Source organism: Dipodomys spectabilis, unplaced genomic scaffold, assembly GCF_019054845.1.
Source record: "Dipodomys spectabilis isolate Male_0828 unplaced genomic scaffold, ASM1905484v1 ptg000030l, whole genome shotgun sequence".
NCBI lineage: Eukaryota > Metazoa > Chordata > Mammalia > Rodentia > Heteromyidae > Dipodomys > Dipodomys spectabilis.
In genome coordinates this window covers 8,495,365-8,516,847 of record NW_024870707.1, presented here as the reverse complement: position 1 = coordinate 8,516,847, position 21,483 = coordinate 8,495,365, and the positions used below count along the sequence as shown (strand labels likewise).

The 21,483-nt window shown below is 49.0% G+C and overlaps 1 protein-coding gene across 1 annotated transcript; it reads right to left on the bottom strand.

Annotated features, from left to right (window-relative positions):
- Nucleotides 1-161: 161 nt before the first annotated feature.
- Slc3a2 (solute carrier family 3 member 2) lies at nucleotides 162-21,312 on the bottom strand. Its single transcript, XM_042676044.1, has 10 exons — nucleotides 21,117-21,312; nucleotides 8,144-8,569; nucleotides 7,580-7,753; nucleotides 6,934-7,028; nucleotides 2,713-2,781; nucleotides 2,483-2,541; nucleotides 2,171-2,354; nucleotides 1,926-2,063; nucleotides 789-872; nucleotides 162-678 (listed from the first exon to the last, which is right to left on the bottom strand). The coding sequence occupies exons 1-10, from the start codon at nucleotides 21,226-21,228 to the stop codon at nucleotides 316-318; spliced, it is 1,704 nt and encodes a 567-aa protein (XP_042531978.1). The 5' UTR covers nucleotides 21,229-21,312; the 3' UTR covers nucleotides 162-315.
- Between the last annotated feature and the right edge of the window lie 171 nt (nucleotides 21,313-21,483).

Sequence of the window (21,483 nt, the reverse complement as noted above, 5' to 3'; positions counted from 1 at the left end):
TTGATATTGACCTTGGCAGGGCTGTTCTTCTCTGGGCCATGATGTTCCCTAAGTGACCAATGTAGGACTTGAAGCATATGTATGACACTCTCTGGCTGAGATCAGTATGGGAAAGACCCAGGAGAGAAGAGAAATTCCTGCTGTGACAGGGGAAATGAGACTTCACCAGGCAGGGGTACATTTATTTCATGGCAGAAAACAACCTACTGGGGAGTTCATCTGTAATCTGCGAAGTTTGTAAAAAGAGAAGGAAAACCAGAACTCAAAAAGGCCTGGGAAGGGACAGGGAGGGTGACAGGTCCTGGCTAAGTGGGATTAGGCTACATAAGGGAAGCGCAACAGTAGCCCCTCGTGAGGATCCAGGTTCAAGTTTGCCAGCTCCAGGGTGATGCCCTCCTCACGGCTTGGCTGGGTACTAAGCAACAGGTTGGCCGTAGCTGGCAGGCTGGTGCTAGCTGGCAGGTTGTAAGCTCTTAGCTTGGCTGGCTGGCCCACACTGCCAAAGTTGAGTACCACCAGGAAGCGCTCGTTCTGATCCCAGTGGCGAACGTAGGAGAAAAGGCCAGACCCTGAGGAGATTACGTGGAAGTCCCCATGCAGCAGGGAGCGTTCCTTACCCCGCAGGTCACTCAGCCTCCGGAACAGGGAAAGGAGGGAGCCAGGGTCTTCACTCTGGCCCTGAGAATGATAGAAACACAGGAGGAACAGTTGAGGGGCTGTCCTGGGCGCAGACTTCTACAAGCCTCCTCTCCTGTGCACCCCCTCCAGGTCATCTAAACTACCCTTACCTTCACAGTCATGTTAGCAGTCACAAATCCTATGTTGTTAGGGAGACTGGACTCATTCCACAGCATGATCGGGGCCTCCAAAGGCTGGAGAACAGAAAGAATAAGAATTTTTAAAAACTAGGTTTAGGGCTGGGAATGTGGCTTAGTGGTAGAGTGCTTGCCTAGCATGCATTAAGCCCTGGGTTCAATTCCTCAGTACCACATAAACAGAAAATGTCAGAAGTAGCACTATGGCTCAAGTAGTAGAGTGATAGCCTTAAGCAAAAGTAGCTCAGAGACAGTGTCCAGGCCCTAGGTTCAGGCCCCAAGACTGGCAAAAAAAAAAAAAATCAGGTTCAAAGCCAGGCACTAGTGGCTCAGGTCTACAATGTTAGCTAGTCAGGAAGCTGAGATCTGAGTATCATGGTTCAAAGCCAAGTTGTGCAGGAAAGTCCGTGAGACTCTTATCTCCAATGATCCAACAAAAAGCAGGAAATGGAGCTATGGCTCAAATGGTTAGAGTGCTAGACCCCAGCACAAAACCTCAGGAATAGTCGGGTGCTAGCGGCTCATGCCTGTAATCTTAGCTACTCAGGGGGGCTAAGAACTGAGGATGGCAGTTCAAAGCCAGCCAGGACAAGAAGTGTAAGACTCCAATAAACTACTCAAGTGGCGCTGTGACTCAAGTGGTAGAGCACTAGCCTTAGCACAAAGCTCAGGGAGAGTGCCCAGCCCTGGACCAGCACACATGTATATGCATAATTAATCTAGGTCAAGGGCATTCAGATAATGATAAGGAGATTGACGAAGAATTAATGAGCCAGGCACTGGTGGCTCACACCTGTAATCCTAGCTACTCAGGAGGTTGAGATATGAGGATCACGGTTCAAAGCCAGCCCAGGCAGGAAAGTCCATGAGACTCTTATCTCCAATAAACCACTAGAAAACCGGAAGTGGCACTGTAGCTCCAGTGGTAGAGCACTCACCCTGAGCTGAAGAGTGCAGGGACAGCGCCCAGGCACAGAGTTCAAGCCCACAACAGACAAAAAAAAAAAAAAAAAAAAGAACTAATGGTATTTCTACCAAAAGCCTGATATCTGCTGCCATCCACAGATAGACACCATCCCCCCCCTGCACTGGACAAAGGGTAAGCGGTACCTGTCCAGGAGCTGCTTGCAGGCCAATCTCATCTCCATAACTGAAAACAGGGGTCCCAGGCAGGGTGAAGAACAGCAGCTGGTAGAGTCGGAGGAGCTGAGCCGGTATGAAGGTAGTCATGAGTCCTGCCTGGGACAACTGCAAAGACGACAAACTCGTGTGACCCCAGAAGCCACCTCTGCCTCCAGAGTCCACCAACCCTTTCCTTGCAGAGAACTCCCGCCCCTGGCCAGCACAGTACTTACGCTCCAACTACACCAGTGATTGTCGGTGGCATTCAGGAACTGGGTGACTAGGAATTTGGTGTTCAACACTATACCATTGGGCTGTGACAGATATGAGCTAGTCAGCAGCAGATGGTCCTTGGTGGCGTCCAGCAGGCTCATGATCTGTTGCAGGTCTGAGGACTCGGTTCCTGCAATCAACAGCCTGCACAGCACAGGGGCAGAGGTGTCAAGTTCTCTGAATGAAATAAAACTCCCTTTCTCAGGTACTAGCACTCTATGGAGGGGTCCCACAATGGAAGCTGTGTCTGGGAGAGGAGGCCTGGCACTTACTTGTCTTCACTGAAGCTCTTGGTGATATTATGCCATTCAGTCAAGTATGAGGATGCATCCTAGGAGGGAGGAAGGGAGAGAGGGAGGGAGGGAGAGGAGAGGAGAGGGAGAGAGAGAGAAGAGGGGGCAGAAGAAAGCATTAGACAAGAACATTATAACATTATACCATCTGACCAAAACCCCCTCTGTTATCACTCAAGCTTTGCCTGTCAAGTAGAAGGTGTACTCACCGTCAGATTCCCTACATCAAGAACCTGGAACCCATCCACACCTTCCTTCAGCCAAAATTTCAGAGCTTCCTGGAAGTGGCATGAGAACAAAGAAAGATCAATACTCAGGCGATCATCATCACCCACCATCCACTCAGTCCCCCCATCTAGGAACAGCTAGCCTTGTCTAGGTCTCTCTCTCCCAAAGTCACAAAGGCTCAGTAATCCCTCCAGTCCCTCTAGCTCTAACCTCCAGTCAACCTTCCTAGTATGTTGTAGCATTTTACTTTTCTATTTCTGCCCCTGGCCAATCACAGTTTCATCTCTAATAGCACAGTAAAGGCTTAAAAGTACGTGTCCATGGATATAATGACATTTAACACTTAGCATGCAGAATATCAGTAACCTCTATTTTGGAAAAGAGGAATGCTCCTCAGAGAAGCAAGGAGACACATTTAAGATCATAATAAGTGAGCAGCAGAGACAGGACCTGAACGACAGCCAATGAAGACCTCAAGACAAATGTACTTGCTCTCCTGCTAGCTTCTTGAGGCCTGGCGAGAGCGGGAGTACAAAAGCTTGTAGGAACAAGGCCAAGAAGGGAAGATTGAAATTCAAAGCACAGCATCAGATTTGAAAAGAGTCTGGCTCCGTAGAAAAGTCCCCAGACTGAAGCTCTGGGTTCTTCAACATATACTATAAAACTCCCCCTACCTTTTCTTCCCTTTCTCGGTTCTATCTGACCCTCTCCTTTGGCTTCCCTTTCCATCTGAGGCTCATTCCGATGTGGGGTGGGAATCTGCTTTGTTTTCATAACTCAGTATTGCTCTCACTGCTTGGCCCACTGATTCCCTTCCCCCTAGGGGATTTTCCCCACACTTCTCCCATTCCTATACCCTAGCCTCAGGTGACAGGCACCTGAACTCTCAGAAAACAGGGCAGGAGACTTGCTCAAACAACAGATAGCCAGACCTGCCAGATCTCCCCCACAAACTCTTTAAATCCTCAGCTGCCTGTGACCCTGCCAAACTCTGAATCCTCAGTTCCCTGTGACCCTGCCCCTAACCATTACCCTACTTAAGCCCCTCCACCCCTGGTGCCATTACCCCATGCCTCATGTTTCCCAACTCTCCTCAGGTCACCCTGGAGTCCCTCTTCAATTCTCCAGTAAAGCTGAGATGGTCTGTTGAGATTATTTTCTGCTTTCTTTATTCTAATACCCTCCTTACTCAGTTTCCTAACATGTCCATACATGCAAACAATGTATCCTGATCAACTCTCTCCTTCCCTCACTCTCCTTTATCACCTTCTCTTCCTTCCTGAACCAATTTCAACAGGTTTCACTGTTGCATTTTCATACACGCAAATAACCTCCTTAGACTGCATTTACCCTCATTTCACCCTCACTCCCAGAGCTTGGTTTACATTCTATTTTTGGTTGGATTTTTTCCCACTGTGTATCAGTTGTACCAAGGGGCTTCTTCATGGAATTTGAGATGTGCATGTATTATACTTTGATCAGAATAGCCCTATTTTTTCCCCCAGTCATTCCTCTCCCCACTAGTAACTTGAAAACCAGAAGTAGCGCTGTGGCTCAAAATGTAGAGGGCTCACCTTGAGCTAAAGAGCTGAAGGACAGCGCCCAGGCCCAGAGTTCAAGGCCCCGCAACCAACAATAACAACAAAAAAGGTTTCCTAGCAATTAGCAAGGGCCAAAGGACTAAGGAGTCCTATCCTATCTAAATGCAACAGGTTCAAGATTTGCCTCAGATAGAGACAGCTACCAAGCAAAGGTCAGGATCTGCCTCTCACTTTTGTTCTGCCCTTTATGAATCTGTAGAACTCTGGCTACAAGAGCTGAGGTGAGGGACATTAGAAGCTCTACTCCTAACAGGCACCAGTGGCTAATGCCTGTAATCCTAACTATTCAGGAGGCTGAGACCTAAGGGTCAAGGTTCAAAGTCAACTCAAGCCAAGAAAGCCCAAGATTCTTATCTCCAATTAAGCACCAAAACAGCTGGGAATGTAGCTGTGGCACAACTGGCCGAGTGCTAGCCTTGAGCAACAAAACTCAGGAACAGCATGCAAGTCCTGAGTTCCAGCCTCAGGACACAACAAACACACAAAAGGGGGTGAGACAGGAGGGAAAAACTAAAAGTGCAAAGGAAGGGGTGACATTGTCCAAGAAGGAATGTAGTCATTACCTGACTTAAGAAACTGAAGTCCCTCCGTACATCTTTTTTTTTTTTTTTTTGGGGGGGGGGGGGGTCCAGTCGTGGGGCCTGAACTCTGGGCCTGGGCACTGTCCCTCAGCTCTTCAGCTCAAGGCTAGTGCTCTACCACTTGAGCCACAGCACCACTTCCAGCTTTTTTCATTTTACTTATGTGGTGCTGAGGAATCGAACCCCGGGCCTCAGGCATGCAAGGCAAACGCTCTACCACTGAGCTACCTTCCTAGCCCCCGTACATCTTTTTTTTTTCCTTTGGTCGGTCATGGGGCTTGAACTGTCTGAGCCTGAGCATTGTCCCTGAACTCTTCAGCTCAAGGCAAACACTCTACCACTTGAACCACAGCGCTGCTACCAGTTTTCCAGTGGTTCATTGGAGATAAGTCTCATGGACTTTTTCTGCCTGGGCTGGCTTTGAACCGAGATCCTCAGATCTCAGCCTGGGATTATAGGTGTGAGCCACTGGCACCCAGCTGGACTATTCTATCTTCTAAGAGGTCAGGAGTGCAAAGGAGATTATGTGGGAGTGCTGGGTAGGAGCTTTTTCTCCAGAGCAGACTTCTGCCTCTTCTTCACAATCTGGACTTTGAACTTTGACCTCCTGTGGCCAACATCTACATTTTCTTTTCATACTGACACATTAATTTTCCACTGATTAGTGAGTATAAGCTGAAGAGAGGAGGCATTACAGAGGCCCCTCATTCTTTCCCCATTTTTTTTTTATTAGTATCAATTAGTTGTATAAGGGGATTTTCATTTTGACAAGTCTGTGGACAAGGCCCCAGTTAAGGTAACAGAACAAAGAAATACCAAGGTCCAGGTGGAATGAGGAAGCCAGTCATGACTGGTAATAGGCCAGATGGAACTTAGGTATGAAACCAGTGGCTCACTTCACTCACAGAAAATTTTAGTCATGATGCAAGAAAGAGACATGCTACTCAAGGAGGCTGAGATCTGAGGATCATGGTTCAAAGCCAGCCTGGGCTGGAAAGTCCATAAGACTAATCTCCAATAAACCACTCAGAAAACTGGAAGTGGCGCTGTGACTCACACGGTAGACTGCTCGCCTTGAGATGAAGAGCTGAGGGATAGCACCCAGGCCCAGAGTTCAAGCCCCACAACTGACCAAAAAAAAAGAAAGTAAGAGACAGACAGACAGACAAAGAGCCAATCACTAAGTTCCACAAAACAGGACAATAGCTAATAAAAGTAATCTACAATGGGGCTGGGAAGGTGGCTCAGTGGTAGAGCGCTCGCCTTGCATGCCTGAGGCCCTGGGTTCGATTCCTCAGCACCACATAAGCAAAAAGGAAAAAAAAAGTCGGAAGTGGCGCTGTGGCTCAAGTGGTAGAGCACTAGCCTTGAGCTGAAGAGCTGAGGGACAGCGCCCAGGCCCAGAGTTCAGGCCCCACAACCAGACCAAAAAAAAACCACAATCCTCAGATTTCAGTCTCCTGAGTAGCTAGGATTACAGGCATGAGCCACCAACACCCAGTTTAACCCACTACTTTGAGAAAGGCAAATTAGAGAGGTAGGACTACTTGGAACTTCAAATCTTAGGCACAAGAAGTTCCCAACCCTCAGATTAGGAATAAAAGATGCTTGCTATGGTTATGCAGAGAATTAGAAAACATCTATAAAATACTTGGCATAGTTCTAGACACAGAGTAAGACCCCAGTGCTTACCATCTCAGACTGGGCTCCATTCCAACCACATCAAACAACCCACAGAGAAAGAAAGGACTTCCTATCCCAGAAAGAATAAAAGGACTTCCTATCCCAGAAAGAATAAAAGAATCAAACTTCAGACTGACATCTGAGAAATTCCCTTCCTGGAACTGTCTTACAATCAAGAAAAGAAAGCCACAAGATACACAGTTCCTATCCTAACCTGGCTACACTAGCAGTTGGTTTTGCTTTTCAGAACCAGGTAGGGTGTACAGAGCTTGATGTGAAAGGGCAAACACAATTCTGGCATGTGGTCACCATCAGACATTACCTCCAACATACTCACCTTCACCTTGCTGGCCACGGTGTCAACCTGACTGGGGAGGAACCATGAGTTCTGGCCCCCATAGTTGGGAGTGAGGTCCAGAATGATGTGAATGCCTAAAATGATGGAAAAGCGAGATTTGAACACATAAATCTGCTAAGTGTTGGATCTGAAAGAACCTTGCCAAAGTGGTTATAGCACAGCAGAGAAGGTAAGCTATGGGCCCTGGGCTTCTAGCCCCAAACCCAACACTTTCAAACATGATTCTGGAGTTATAACACAGTATTGGTGTCTCCCCCCCCCCCCCCCCAGCCCCCAAAGGATACACAGTGGTTTTACGAGTTTCAACCCCACTGGGTAGTAGGCTAAGAAGGGATGGTGGGAAATCCACAGATTAAGCAAAAATAAATAAATATGGACATTTTGCAAATAGAAGCAGTAAAACCAAGAAATTAAATGATCAGCTCAAGATTGTCCAGGCAAGTTAAAAAGCTCTTGAGCCTACTTAACAAATCTGTTCTAGCATGAAAATCTAAATTCCTGCCCTGGGGAAATTCTAAGCCAGTTGGGAGCTGAGGGGTGGGGGGAAATCTATCCTGCTTTTCTTCTGGTCAGAAGGCCAACCCCTTTTTCCCATTGTTCCCTTGGTCTGGGCGAGGACACCCACTCTTTTTCTTGGCAGATTGTAGCAGGCTGTTAAAGTCTTCCTGGGAGCCCAGGGCCGGGTTGATCTGTTTCAAGTTGGTCCCAGCCAGATCATCCTTCTGGTTCTTGTGAATCGGGCCCAACACGAGGCCCTTCACCTTCAGAGTGCTCAGGTAGTCGAGATGCTTTTTCAGACCTGAAATGGGGGGGAGGGGATACTCTAGGGAGGCTACTCGGAGGGGTTCCCACCACCGCCATTCTTTCCTCCACCTTCCCCCAACTGAGGGTGTAAGGGGGGAGGGGTGGATCACAAGACCGAGTAGCTGATGCAAGGAGCCTGGCTGGTTACTTCAAAAACCAGTTGTGACTGGCTGGGGGGGGGGGGGGGGAAGGGGCGGAAGAATGCTGAGTCAGCGGTCTGGGTGGAAGAATAGGGGTGGGGTTGATCTCCTTCAAAGAAAGGAGCGAGCACTGGGGAGGAGTGGTCCGGAGGAACTGAGTGCTAGGAGATCGAGCATGCAGGAAGGGCGAGGTACTGGGAGGACGGGGAGAGGGACGGGACAGGGGGTGGGCGCGGGACACTCACCCTCCAGGCTGCCCGTCTGGCCGGCCTCGAAGGCCTGCAGGTTGCCCACCCGGTAGAGGGGGCCCTTGTGCCACCAGCGCTGCGCCGGCAGCTCGCGGCAGCGCGGCGCCCGCACGATGATGACCACGGCGCCCGCCAGCATGCCCAGCCAGCCGACCCAGAAGAGCACCAGCAGCGCCCAGCGCGTGCGCACCCAGCCGGGGCTGCTGGCCACCTTCAGCAGCTCCTCCTTGGACAGGCCCGTGAACTTGGCCGCCGCCTCCGCGTCGTCCTCGGCCACCTTGATCTTCACCAGGCCGTTCTTCTCCCCGCCGCCCGGCACGGCCACGGCCGTGCCCGCCGCCGCGTTCATGGGCTGCTTCTCGGGCTCCAGCTCGTTCAGCTCCACCTCCTTCAGGTCCACCTCGGCGTCCTGGCTCATGGTGCCTGCGGGACGGGAGAACGAAGCAGGCGGCAAAGGATCGATCGGTGGCAGCTGGACCGCGCCTGGACCTCGCCACTCGCCGGCGTCCGGGACTGGGCGGCTCCGCGCGCTTCCGCCGCTGACTGCCGCCAGACGGGCGCGGCCGCGGGGAAGTGGCGCGGAGCTCCGCCCCGGCCCGCCCCGAGGGGCGGAACCCGGAGCTCCCCCTTCAGAGCAACCAAGTCTAGCACCGTCTCTACGGGGTCCTTCCAGGCTGGAAAGAGGTCTGCCCCTGAGGCCCCCTTAGGGCTGGACGCCGGGAGGGCTGAGCGAGCAGGTGCTGGCCTCATCAGCTCACTCCAGCCGGCGGCTACCCCCACACGGCCATTCGCTGGCCCCTGGCACAGCTCAGGACACCGCCACTTGCAGTCCGAGCGTCCTGTGTCCGAGGTCCAGCTTCTGCCCCCTCCCTCGGCCCCCAGCCTCCTTGGTGCCATCCTTCACTCCCTCTCGGGGCTTAACCACTGGTCTTTCAAGACTCATCTTGAGTTTCTTTCTGTTAATTCCTCACGCAGCACCGGCTACAATCCTTCAGTCCTTCGCTTCATTAATTTTGCTGACTTACTCTAACTCACTCTTCTCTGTGATTTAGGATGGATCTGTTTGGACAGGAGGGTTGAGGTGGACGCCCCCGCCCCCATCCCCTGTTGCTGGCGCCAGGATGTCGGGGAGCTAGGAATCAGGCATCCAGAAGATACTAGGCCTAGACTTGTACTAAACATTCCAATGCTAAGCCTCCAAGACAACCTTTTTCTAGAATGGATCAGAAAGATTACAGATAGACTTTTCCACCATCCAGGACCTCCCAACCCCCCAGGGGGCCAGAGTCCCCTCCCCCCCCCAGTGGAATTCCCTTCACGGATTCTTGGGTAGAGAAAGGGAAGTGGGAGGGAGACACAGTTCCAATGGGACAACTGGACATCAACACTACCAGGTGCCAACACTCTCAGGAACTCCTTGTTCCTGAGCAGAGCCAGCTGGGTTATTTTCAGAGTGAAGCTTAAGGAAATCAGTCCTTTCTCCCTCTCCCACCTAGGCTGGATGCCAGGATTGCTGTGCATTTGGAGAATGCAGAAACTAAGATCTGAATGGTAGGGAGAAAAGGGTGTGAAAAGGCTCACCCTCTCTACCATTCCATTCTGCATTCTAAAGGATCTTCTCTGGGTGAGCTAGGTTTCAGACCAGCCCTACCCTGCCCCAACAGTCCAAAAGATTGTTATCTGCAATTAACCTCCAAAAAGGGCCCAAGTGGAGTTGTGGCTTAAGTGGCAGAGCACTGGCCTTAAGTGGGAAAACTAAGGGACAGCACGTAGGAAGAGAATTCGAGCACTAGCACGATACATAATCCTTTCCCACACTGTCCTAGTAAAGCTGACACTAGTTCCTAGGAGGAGGCAGACAGGTTGTGCTTCACCTCAGTGTTAAAACATAAGAGATCCACAATGTCTTACGCATACCAGATAAGTGTCATTCAGCAGGTGAGACTAATCTCACAGCATGACAACTATGGAGCCAAGAAGCACTGGTGACTCACATCCATAATCCTAGCTACTCAGGGAGGCTGAGATCTGAGGATTGTAGTTCAAAGCCAGCCTGAGCAGGAAAGTCCATGACTCTTCTCTCCAATTAACAAGCAAAAAGCCAGCCGGGCGCTGGTGGCTCATGCCTGTAATCCTAGCTACTCAGGAGGCTGAGATCTGAGGATCGCGGTTCAAAGCCAGCCCGGGCAAGAAAGACCGTGAGACTCCTATCTCCAATAAACCACCAGAAAACCGGAAGTGGTGCTGTAGCTCAAGTGGTAGAGCGCTTGCCTTGAGCTGAAGAGCTGAGGGACAGCGCCCAGGCCCAGAGTTCAAGCCCCACGACCGACAAAAAAAAAAAAAAAAACAAGCAAAAAGCCAGACATGGAGCTGTGTCTGGAGTGTAGAGTATCAGCCTCGTGCATCCAGGGGAACCCAGGTCCTGAGTTCAAACCCTAGTACTGGTGCGTGTGAGTGGTGCGTGCATGTACATACCTACATGCATATACACATACAGAGAGAGAGAGAGGGAGGGAGGGGGGGGGGGGAGGAAAAGGACAGTGAGGTGAGCTGTCCTGGAGATGGTTCCACATAAACACCTAGAAACAGTATCTCTCAGTCCCCAGGGCTCCAGATGGCTGAAGCCAATTCCTTCTGCAAGCCATAGAGAAGCTAAATTACCTTCCTCATCTTATCACCCACCACACCCTGCACAGGCACTGCCTTTAAGCCACATCAGCCTTCAAACACCTGCCCCTCTCCACTTATTAGTAAGCAGCTGGCCAGGAGCGTTGGGGAAAAGAAAAGCAAACCTAAAAAAGTGGGATGACATAACAAGGTCTCAGGAATGAAATATTACAACCCAACTTTCTGACTTACAGGCCACCTCAGCTCTGTAGTTTGTAAGGAGCAATCAATCGAAAAGCTGGTAGCAGGATACGAGCTGGGCAGGCAGCCTCCGCACTTCTGTGCACTTTGACCTAAACTATTCTTAGCTATAGATCCTTGGATCTATAGCAAAGATCTTTTGCCTGTGGCAAAAGGCAAAACTAGAACAAAGAAAGAAAACAGACTGGGCTGGGAAGTTGGCTCAGTGATAGAGCGCTTGCCTTGCATGCCTGAGGCCCTGGGTTTGATTCCTCAGCACCACATAAGAAAAAAGCCGTAAGTGGCGCTGTGGCTCAAGTGGTAGAGTGCTAGCCTTGAGCTGAAGAGCTGAGGGACAGCGCCCAGGCCCTGAGTTCAGGCCCCATGACCGGACCCCCAAAAAAAAAAAAAAAGGAAGAAAGAAAACAGACAAGAAACTCAAGACAAGACCACTCAAAGTGGGGCTACTTATTCCTAGTGTAAAGGAATGACAGACTCAGGAACTCCACAGAGATAAGGGCTGCCCAAGCCACAGGGGTGATTTGAGACTGCTTTAGCTATGCGAATTTTTCTCAGATCCTTCCCCCAATTCTCCCTATTTAACTGAGACCAATGTCTGTACCCCCATCCAAGACAGCTGAAGATGTCCTGAGGAGCTGTCTTTCCATGGCTGCTATGTGATAAGTCTCCTTTGGCAGTCTATGCCATGTTTATTCGGCCACTGAGGACCAGTGGCAGGACCTGGCAGGAGACTTCAGGAGTTTGGGCCTGGAATCTCAAACCTTGGTTTTAGACTGGACCTAGGAATAGGAATTTCTCACTGTCACTCTCAAGTATTCAGCCCACCAGGGCTAATTCTGCTGTTCTCACTGTAAAGACAACCCACTTTAAGTGCCTTAAAAGTGCCCTAAGCTGGACACTAGTAGCTCATATCTGTAATCCTAGCTATTCAGGAAGCTGAGATCTGAGGACCATGGTTCAAAGCCAGGCAGGCAGAAAAATCCATGAGACTCTCATCTCCAATAACTACCAAAAAATTAGAAATGGCCCTGTGGCTGAAAGTGGTTACTGCACTAGCTTTGAGCATAAAAATTAAGGGACAGCATCTAGGCCCTTACTTCAAGCTCCAGGACTAGCACAAAAACAAAAAACAAAAAGAAGGCTGGGATGCAGCTCAGTGGCAAAATGTTTGCCTATCAAATACAATGCCCTAGGTTCAAACCCTAGTCCCCAAAAGGAAAAGACAAAAAAAAAGTTTAAAATATTTTAAAAAATGCAAAATATAAAATAGGCCTTGGTAGCTCCTGGCTATGTAGGAGGCTGAGATCTGAGGATCATGATTCAAAGCCAGTCCAGGTAGCGAAGTCCATGAGACTCTTCAATTAGCCAGCCAGAAGTGGAGCTGTGTATAAAGTGGTAGAGAACTAGTCTTGAGCCAAAAAAGTTCAGACAATGCTGAGTTCAAGCCTCAGTATTGGCATACTGGCACACACGCACACACACACACACACACACACACAAAAGAATGCAAAGTATATAATTTGTCAAGCTTTTGAGGTAAGTTTAGTGTTGGTGCTTGTGGTTCACACCTGTAATCCTAGCTACTCAGGAGGCTAAGATCTGAAAATTGTGGTTCAAAGCCAGCCTGAACAGGGAAGGCTATGAGACTCTTTTCCTTTTGGTCGGTCGTGGGGCTTGAACTCTGGGCTTGGGCACTGTCCCTCAGCTCTTCAGCTCAAAGCAAACGCTCTACCGCTTGAGCCATAGTGCCACTTCCGGTTTTTCTAGTGGTTTATTGGAGAGAAGAGTCTCACAGACTTTCCTTGCCCAGGCTGGCTTTGAACCGTGATCCTCAGATCTCAGCTTCCTCAGTAGCTAGGGTTACAGGCGTGAGCCACCGGTGCCTGGCAGCTATGAGACTCTTATCTCCAATTAACCACCAAGAACCAGAAGTGGAGCTGTAGCTCAAAGTGGAGGAGATCAGGGACAGCACCCAGGTTCTGAGTTCAAGCCCCCCTCCCCCACCAACAACAAAAAAACTGTTAACCTGGCACCAGTGGCTCATGCCTGTACTCATAGCTACTCAGGAGGCTGAGATCTGAAGATTGAGGTTCAAAGCCAGCCCAGGCAGGAAAGTCTGTGAGACTCTTATCTCCAATAAGCTACCAGAAAACCGGAAGTTGTGCTGTGGCTCCAGTGGCAGAGCGCTAGCCTTGAGCTGAAGAGCTGAGGGACAGCGCCAAGGCCCAGAGTTTAGCCTTATGATCAATAACAACAAACAACAAACAAAAACCGAAGTGGCACTATGGCTCAAAGTGGTAGGACACTAGCCTTGAGCAGAAAAGCTCAGGGACAACATATAGACCTTAAGTTCAAGCCCCATGACTGACAAAAAAAAACAAAACAACCTCAGTGTTGCAAAAAAAAGTAAATAGAGGGCTGGGAAGGTGGCTCAGTGGTAGAGCGCTTACCTTGCATGCATGAGGCCCTGAGTTCGATTCCTCAGCACCACATAAGCAGAAAAAAAAAAAAAAAAGCTGGAAGTGGCACTGTGGCTCAAGTGGTAGAGCGCTAGCCTTGAGCTGAAGAGCTGAGGGACAGCGCCCAGGCCCAGAGTTCAGGCCCCACGATCAGACCAAAAAAAAAGTAAATAGAAATTTAAAACAATAGCCAGGGCCCAGTGCCAGCCAGGCTACTCAGGAGGCTTAAATCTGAAGATTGCAGTTCAAAGCCAGCCCGGCAGGAAAGTCTGTGAGACTCTTACCTCCAATTAACCACCAGAAAACCGGAAGTGGCATTGCAGCTCAAGTAGTAGAGTGCTCGCCTTGAGCTGAAGAGATCAGGGACAGCACCAGAGTTCAAGCCCCACGACTGGCAATAATAATAATAACAACAATAATAGCGAGGTGTCTGGTAGCTCATGCCTGTAATCCTAGCTACTCAGGAAGCTGAGATCTGAGGATATGATCTTCATGAAACCAGCCTACCTCCAATTAACCACCACCACCAAAAAAAAAAAAAGTAGAGCTGTGTCTCAAGTGGTAGAGCACTACTAACCTTGAGCAAAAAAAAGATCAGAAATTGTGCCGAGGCCCTGAATGCAAGCCCCAGGATTGGCACAAAAATAAATAGAATGAAAAATATTTAGGGGATGACGTATGTAGAGTATGTGTTGTAATCTCAGCACCAAATTACACATATGTAATAGAAAAAGAAAACATACATATATTGGGCCTTTTCTACAGTCTCACAGTTCCCTCTCTGTCAAGCACTGGACGTTTGCAGACACCATCCTCCTTCACCTAGAGGTAGTTCCTCTTGTTGCCATGTGGGGGCAGAGTTGCTCTTTAAACAAACATTCTAGCCCTTGAGAAAGCTCATTAGTTAACCTAGGACAATCTGTCAAATGAAGCTGGAAAAAAAGGCCATTCAAAAATATAGAAACCTGCTGCCAATGGCCCATACACCTGAATTCTAGCTATTTACAAGGCTAAGATACAGAGGATCAAGGTTCATAGACAGCACAGATAGAAAAGTCAATTGAGGGGGCTGAGAAGGTGGCTCAGAGGTAGAGCGCTTTCCTTGCATGCTCAAGGCCCTGGGTTCGATTCCTCAGCACCACATAAGCAAAAAGAAAAAAGCCAGAAATGGCGCTGTGGCTCAAGTGGTAGAGTGCTAGCCTTGAGCTGAAGAGCTGAGGGACAGCAACTAGGCCCAGAGTTCAGGCCCCACGACCAGACCCAAAAAAAAAAAAAAGAAAAGTCAATTGAGGGCTGGGAAGGTGGCTCAGTGGTAAGAGCGCTTGCCTTGCATGCATGAGGCCCTGTGTTCGATTCCTTAGCACCACATAAGCAGAAAAAGCTGGAAGTGGGGCTGACGCTCAAGTGGTAGAGTACTAGCCTTCAGCTGAAGATCTGAGGGACAGCACCCAGGCCCAGAGTTCAGGCCCCATGACGGACCAAAAAAAACAAACAAACAAGAAAAGTCAATTGACCAGCAAGGAGGGGCTAGCATAGAAAGTCAATTAACCAGACGAGAGAAAAATATAAAGTTGAGTGATCTCAGCGCTCAGAGGCTGAGGTAGAAAGACTGAACTGATCTTGAACTCAAGACCAGCCTTGACTACATAGTAAGGGTCTGTCTTAAAAAAACAACAAAAACAAAAACACCCAGGTGCCAGTGGCTTCGGCCTGTATTAACAGCTACTTGGGAGATCCAGATCTGGAGGATCATGGTTCCAGGCCAGCACAAACACACACAAGACCTCTCTTTAACTAAGGGCTGGTAGAACATGCCTGTCATCACAAATGCAGTGTAGGTTGAAATTGAGAGGATTGCAGTTCAGGCAGAAAAGTCCACAAGGTGCCAATCTCAATGAAAAAGAAGCTTAGTGTGGTGTCACAGGTCTGTCATTCACTATGACAGGATTCCTAAAATAGGTCATCTGCAGACCAGGCACATACCCAAGCAGGAATCAAGACATCTCATCTGAAAAATAACCACTTCAAGCTGGCCTCCAGTGGCTCATGCCTGTAATCACGGCTATTTAGGAGGCTGAGATCTAAGGATCAAGGTTCAAAACCAGTCCAGGCAGGAAGGTCAGTGAGACTCTAATAACAATTACTGAGCAAAAAGCCAGAAGTGGAAGTGTGGCTCCAATGGTGGAAGGTCAGCAAAAGAGTTAAGTAGAGCCCTGAGTTCAAGTTCCAGTATCAACACACACAAAATAAATAACCAGTGCAAAAAAAAAAAAAAAGGGCTGGGAAGGTGGCTCAGTGGTAGACTGTTTGCCTTGCATGTATGAGGCCCTGGGTTCCATTCCTCAGCACCACATAAGCAGAAAAAGGCAGAAGTGGCACTGTGGCTTAAGTGGTAGAGTGCTAACCTTAAGATGAAGAGCTGAGGAACAGCGCTCAGGCCCAGAGTTCATGCTGCACGACGAACAAAAAAGAAAATAGGGCTGGGACGGTGGCTCAGTGGTAGAGTGCTTGCCTTGCATGCATGAGGCCCTGGGTTCGATTCCTCAGCACCACATAAGCAAAAAGAAAAAAAGCTGGAAGTGGTGCTGTGGCTCAAGTGGTAGAGTGCTAGCCTTGAGCTGAAGAGCTGAGGGACAGTGCCCAGGCCCAGAATTCAGGCCCCACAACCGGACCCCCCCCAAAAAAAAAAGAAAAAAAAGAAAATGGAGGTGTGCCTATGGTGAAGCACCTGCCTAACAATGTGAAGCCATGAATTCAAACCCAGTTACCTCAACAGAAAGCTAGAGAGACAGACAGACGGGGGTGGGGGTGGGGGAGGGAGGCAGTAGGCAGGAGACACAGTGAATCACACCTGTTCTAACTACTTGGGAGGCTGCAATCAGGACTGCGGCCAACTGTGGTAACAAGTTTGCCAAACCCCATCTCAACTAATAAAAAGAAGTGGTACATTTAACATCCAGCGACACAGGAAGTGAAAATAGGAGGATAGTGGTTCAGACCAGTCCAGGAAGTGGTGGTGAGGAAACCCTATTTGAGAAATCACAAAACCCAATAGGATGTATGTCCCTCCCCCACAGTATAACCCCTGCTTTCACTATATTTGATGTCCATATAACTTGTGGAGGAGATGGGGAAAAACCAGTTGTTTAAGGATTCAGGTGGTCCTGTTGCAACAATGAAAAGTACAAGTTGTCATGTCCAAAACGAGCTTTACAACGTCGGTGCAGGGGGGGGGGGGGAGAAGGATTGGGATTGGGGGGGAGGGGGGAGGCTGGGAAGGGATGTGAAGGGTAAACCAAAGGAGGAGGCTGCAATGCTTGGTAAGAAATGTACTCATTATCCTGCCCATGTAATTGTAACCCCTCTGTACAGTATGTTCACAAATAAAATAAAATTAAAAAAAAAAAAAAAAGCCAATAGGACCAATGGCATGTACAGCACCTGCCACAAGGAGCATAACATTCCATTAAAAGCTCCACACCCCCAAAAATGTGAACTGGGCCAAAAGTGAACTGGGATTTAATAAAGATTTTGGTGCTTTTTTTTTTTTTGGTCGGCCGTGGGGCTTGAACTCTTGGGCCTAGGCGCTGTCCCTCAGCTCTTCAGCTCAAGGCAAGCACTCTACCACTTGAGCTACAGCGCCACTTCCGGTTTTCTGGTGGTTTACTGGAGATAGGAGTCTCACAGTCTCTCCTGCCCGGGATGGCTTTGAACCGCGATCCTCAGATCTCAGCCTCCTGAGTAGCTAGGATTACAGGCGTGAGCCACCAGCACCCGGCTTTGGTGCTTTATACTGGTGGCTCATGCTTGTGATCCTAACTACTCAGTAGGCTGAGAGGTGAGGAATGAGGTTCAAAGCCAGCCCAAGCAGGAAAGTCCCTGAGATTCTTTTTTTTTTGGGGGGTGGGGGAGGGGTCCGGTCTTGGGGCCTGAACTCTGGGCCTGGGCGCTGTCCCTCAGCTCTTCAACTAAAGGCTAGCACTCTACCACTTAAGCCACAGCGCCACTTCCGGCTTTTTTTTTCTGCTTATGTGGTACTGAGGAATCGAACCTAGGGCCTCTGGCATGCAAGGCATGCGCTCTACCACTGAGCCACCTTCCCAGCCCCCCCCCCTCTTTTTTTTTGAGTCCAGTCATGGGGCCTGAACTCTGGGCCTGGGCGCTGTTCCTCAGCTCTTCAGCTCAAGGCTAGCGCTCTACCACTTGAGCCACAGTGCCACTTCCAGCTTTTTTCTTTCTGCTTACGTGGTGCTGAGGAACTGAACCCAGGGCTTCATGCATGCAAGGCAAGCACTCTACCACTGAGCCACCTTCCCAGCCCCTGGAGTCAAGACTTCTTGAGTTTAAATCCTAACATTGTCTGAATGAATAAATGACTCAATGAATAGTAGTGTCCAAATGAGGTTGTTAAAATGTAATTTTAAAAGATGAGACATGACTAATACAAATACAAAACAAACACATGTCAGTGACTTTATTCAACTTACAATGAAGAAAGTAAAAACATTTAAAATTGTTGCCAGGTGCTGGTGGCTCATACCTATAATCCTAGCTATTCAGGAAGCTGAGATCTGAGGATAGTGGTTCAAAGCCAGCCCAGGCAGGAAAGTCCATGAGACTCCTCTCCAATGAACTACTTAAAGCTTAGGAATATCACCTAGGCCCTGAATTCAAGCCCCAAAACAAAAACAAAATTTTTCACTTTTTTTTCCCCCAGATAATCATGGGGCTTGAATTGAGGGTCTGGGAGCTGTTCCTGAGCTTCTTTTGCTCAAGGTTAGCACTCTGCCACTTTGAGCCACAGTGCCACTTCTAGTTTTCTGGTGGAGATAAGTCTCATGGACTTTCCTGCCTGAGCTGGCTACTGACTTCTTTCTCACCTCTACAATTCAAATTAGGTTGTATATTTGAGCTCCACCTCCCATGCCAACCAATCTGGCCTTCCCCTAGTTTTTTTTTTTTGTGGGTGCCAGTCCTAGGGCTTGAACTCAGGGCCTAGGTACTGTCCTGAGCTTTTGTGTCAAGTTTAGCTACCACTCTACTACTTGAGCCACATCTCCATTTCTGGCTTTTAGTGATTTCTGCTGGCCTTGAAACCATGATCATCAGATCTCAGCCTCCTGGTTGGCTAGGACTGCAGGCATGAGACACCAGTGCCCCAGCGACTACAACTTTTCAATCACATGCTTACTTAGGCTATTTGGATACATATTTGCACATTTTAGTTCTCTTACCAGACCAAAATTCCCTTGAGAACAGAGTGACTCATCTCTCCCCTCCCCCAGGTTGCATCATGCACAGAATAAACACTTCATAGATATTGAATAAATGTATTTATTCTACTCCATAACTTAATTCAAACTGAAAATTTCTCGGTATTTGTGTACAGCGTTACTTATTAAGCTATCCTGGGGCATGTTTGGGAACATTACTGGCTCCAAAGGAGTGAAAACTAGCTAAGGAATACCAAAAAGGTTTCTGGCCAATTGCATACATAGATATATGGCATATTAGCATTAAAATTTCATGGGTGATGGTGAACATGGTTCAAGTACTTTGTGTGTTTGTATGAAAATAGAAAAATTAAATCTGAAAAAAAAGAAAAATTAAATCTGTTGAAATTGTTTTAAGGAGAAAGGGAGAGTGATAGAGGGAGTGAGGTTGATAGGGTACATTGTGTGTGTATGTATATATATAAATGTTACAATGAAAACATGGGATTTAGTTCAGGGGAAGAACTGTGGATCAGGGCTCCAAGCCAGCCCAGGCAGGAAAATCTATGAGCTTCTTATCTCCAATTACCACCAAAAAGCCAGAAGTGGAGCTGTGGATCAATTGGTAGAGTGCCAACTTTGAGTTAAAAAGCTAAGGGACAAGCCGAGCGCCAGTGGCTCATGCCTGTAATCCTAGCTACTCAGGAGGCTGAGATTTGAGGATTGAGGTTCAAAGACAGCCCGGGCAGAAATATCCATGAAACTCTTATCTCCAATAAACCACTAGAAAACCGGAAGTGGCACTGTGGCTGAAGTGGTAGAGCTGAGGGACAGCGCCCAAGCCCAGAGTTCAAGTCCCACGACCGACAAAAAAAAAAAAAAAAAAAAAGCTAAGGGACAATGCCCAAACCCTGAATTGAAGCCCCAACACACACACACACACACACACACACACACACACACACACACACACACACACACACACACTATTGTAGAGGCACTGTAAGGAAATGTCCTTTTTAACTTGGTGCACAAGACAGTGCCAATGAAAAAAATTGAGAAACAGCATGCAAGGATTAAGACTGTTTCATTTGTTTCCCGTATACTTGCTTGCTCCCCAGCAACCTGAAGAGAAGCAGTATAGTGGCTGTCAGTACAAACTCCCAAATTTGTATATGCTCCCAATTTGCCTGGTTGGGCTCCAAACCTGGAATCAGCTATATATAGGTAACAGCAAATTACTTAACGTCCCCAGATTCCTCTCTGAACACATAACCACCTTAAAACCTTCCTCCTAGGGTAAGCAGTACCATTAGACCCTGCAGGTGGAGATGTTTTTGTTGTTGTTCTATTTTGTCCATCACGAGGCTTGAACTCTGGGCCCGGGTGCTGTCCCTCAGCTCTTCAGCTCAAGGCTAGTGCTCTACCACTTGAGCCACAGCGCTACTTCTGGTTTTCTGGTGGTTAATTGGAGATAAGAGTCTCCCAGACTTTCCTGCTCTGGCTAGCTTTGAACAGAGATCCTCAGATCGCAGACTCCTGAATATCTAGGATTACAAGTGCAAGCCATAGGTGCCTGGCTGATTAAAAGGTTTTTCAGTAGCTGTAACCTCAGCCAATCACCTAAAGAACAGTAAAAAGCTCTAAGGGAATTTTTTTTTTTGGGGGGGGGAAGTTGTTTTGTTTTTTGCTGGTCCTGTGGCTTGAACTCAGGGCCTGGGCTCTGTCCCTGTGCCTTTCAGTGCTCAAGGCTCATGCTCTACTACTTGAGCCACAGCACCACTTCGGCTTTTGCTGTTTATGTGGTACTGAGGAATGGAACCTAGTGCTTCATGCATGGTAGGCAGGCACTCTACCACTGAACCACTCAGGGAGTTCTTTATTTTTTTGCCCGTTCTGGGGCTTGAACTCAGAGCCTGGGTACTGTCCCTGAGGTTCTTTTGCTCAAGCTTAGCACTCTATCAGTTGAGCCACAGCACCCACTTTCGGCTTTTTTTTTCTTCTGTTTATGTGGTACTGAGGAATCGAACCCAGGGCTTCATGTATGCCAGGCTTGCATTCTACCACTAAGCCACATTCCCAGTCCCCAGGGAGTTCTTTATTCCTAAACTCTCATCTATAGAGATGTCACTGTCCCTACTTCTTGGGCAAGATTTCTGAGGATTAAAGCAAATGAACTGTGGTTTAAAATGGTGCTCCTGGTTAGGGGGCCTATCTCAGTAGTGGAGCACAGTAACATACAGGCTTTATAAGTGTCAAGTGACGTGGGCCTTACTACAGGCCTAGAAAAATGGGACCCGACAGCAAGACGCGGGTGGCCAGACAGGAAAACACGGGACGGCTTCGCGGATTACGGGGAGTATTTTACGTTCCCCGCGGGACTCCATGCAGAGGGGACCTCCCCCCGAGCTCGGCCCGGGGCCCCCGTACCTGAGTCGCCCCCTGCGTTGAGAGCCTGCGCATCAGGCCCCGAATGTGCGCCAGGCGGCAGGTGTGGAACCGAGACGACGCCGGCCGAGGCTTCCGGCGGCTGGGGATCCATAGCGCACAGGCGGAGTGTGGATCAGTTAAGGGCAAGGGGAGACCGGGACGGGATCAAGGATTGGCAAACGTGGCGGTGGGCTCTGGGCGAGCGCGAACCCGGAGGCGCAGGGCGGCCGTGTTCACTGCACCGGGTGGACGACGTCCTGCCGCATCGCCCTGGGCAGCGCGCCTGCGCACTCCCTAAGACGCAAGCACGCCACTTTGGCGCCGCAAGTGAAGGGGCGGAGCTCCCCACACCGGTCCTGGCTGGAAT

Bases quoted from the DNA above. Each gene is read 5' to 3' on its own strand.
- Slc3a2 (XM_042676044.1), bottom strand. From the start codon at position 21,228: ATGGATCCCCAGCCGCCGGAAGCCTCGGCCGGCGTCGTCTCGGTTCCA. The intron at 2,782-6,933 runs GTGAGTATGTTG...TGCCACTTCCAG, and splicing joins CCGTGGCCAGCAAGGTGAAG to GAAGCTCTGAAATTTTGGCT. The intron at 2,064-2,170 runs GTAAGTACTGTG...TCGTCTTTGCAG, and splicing joins ATCACTGGTGTAGTTGGAGC to TTGTCCCAGGCAGGACTCAT.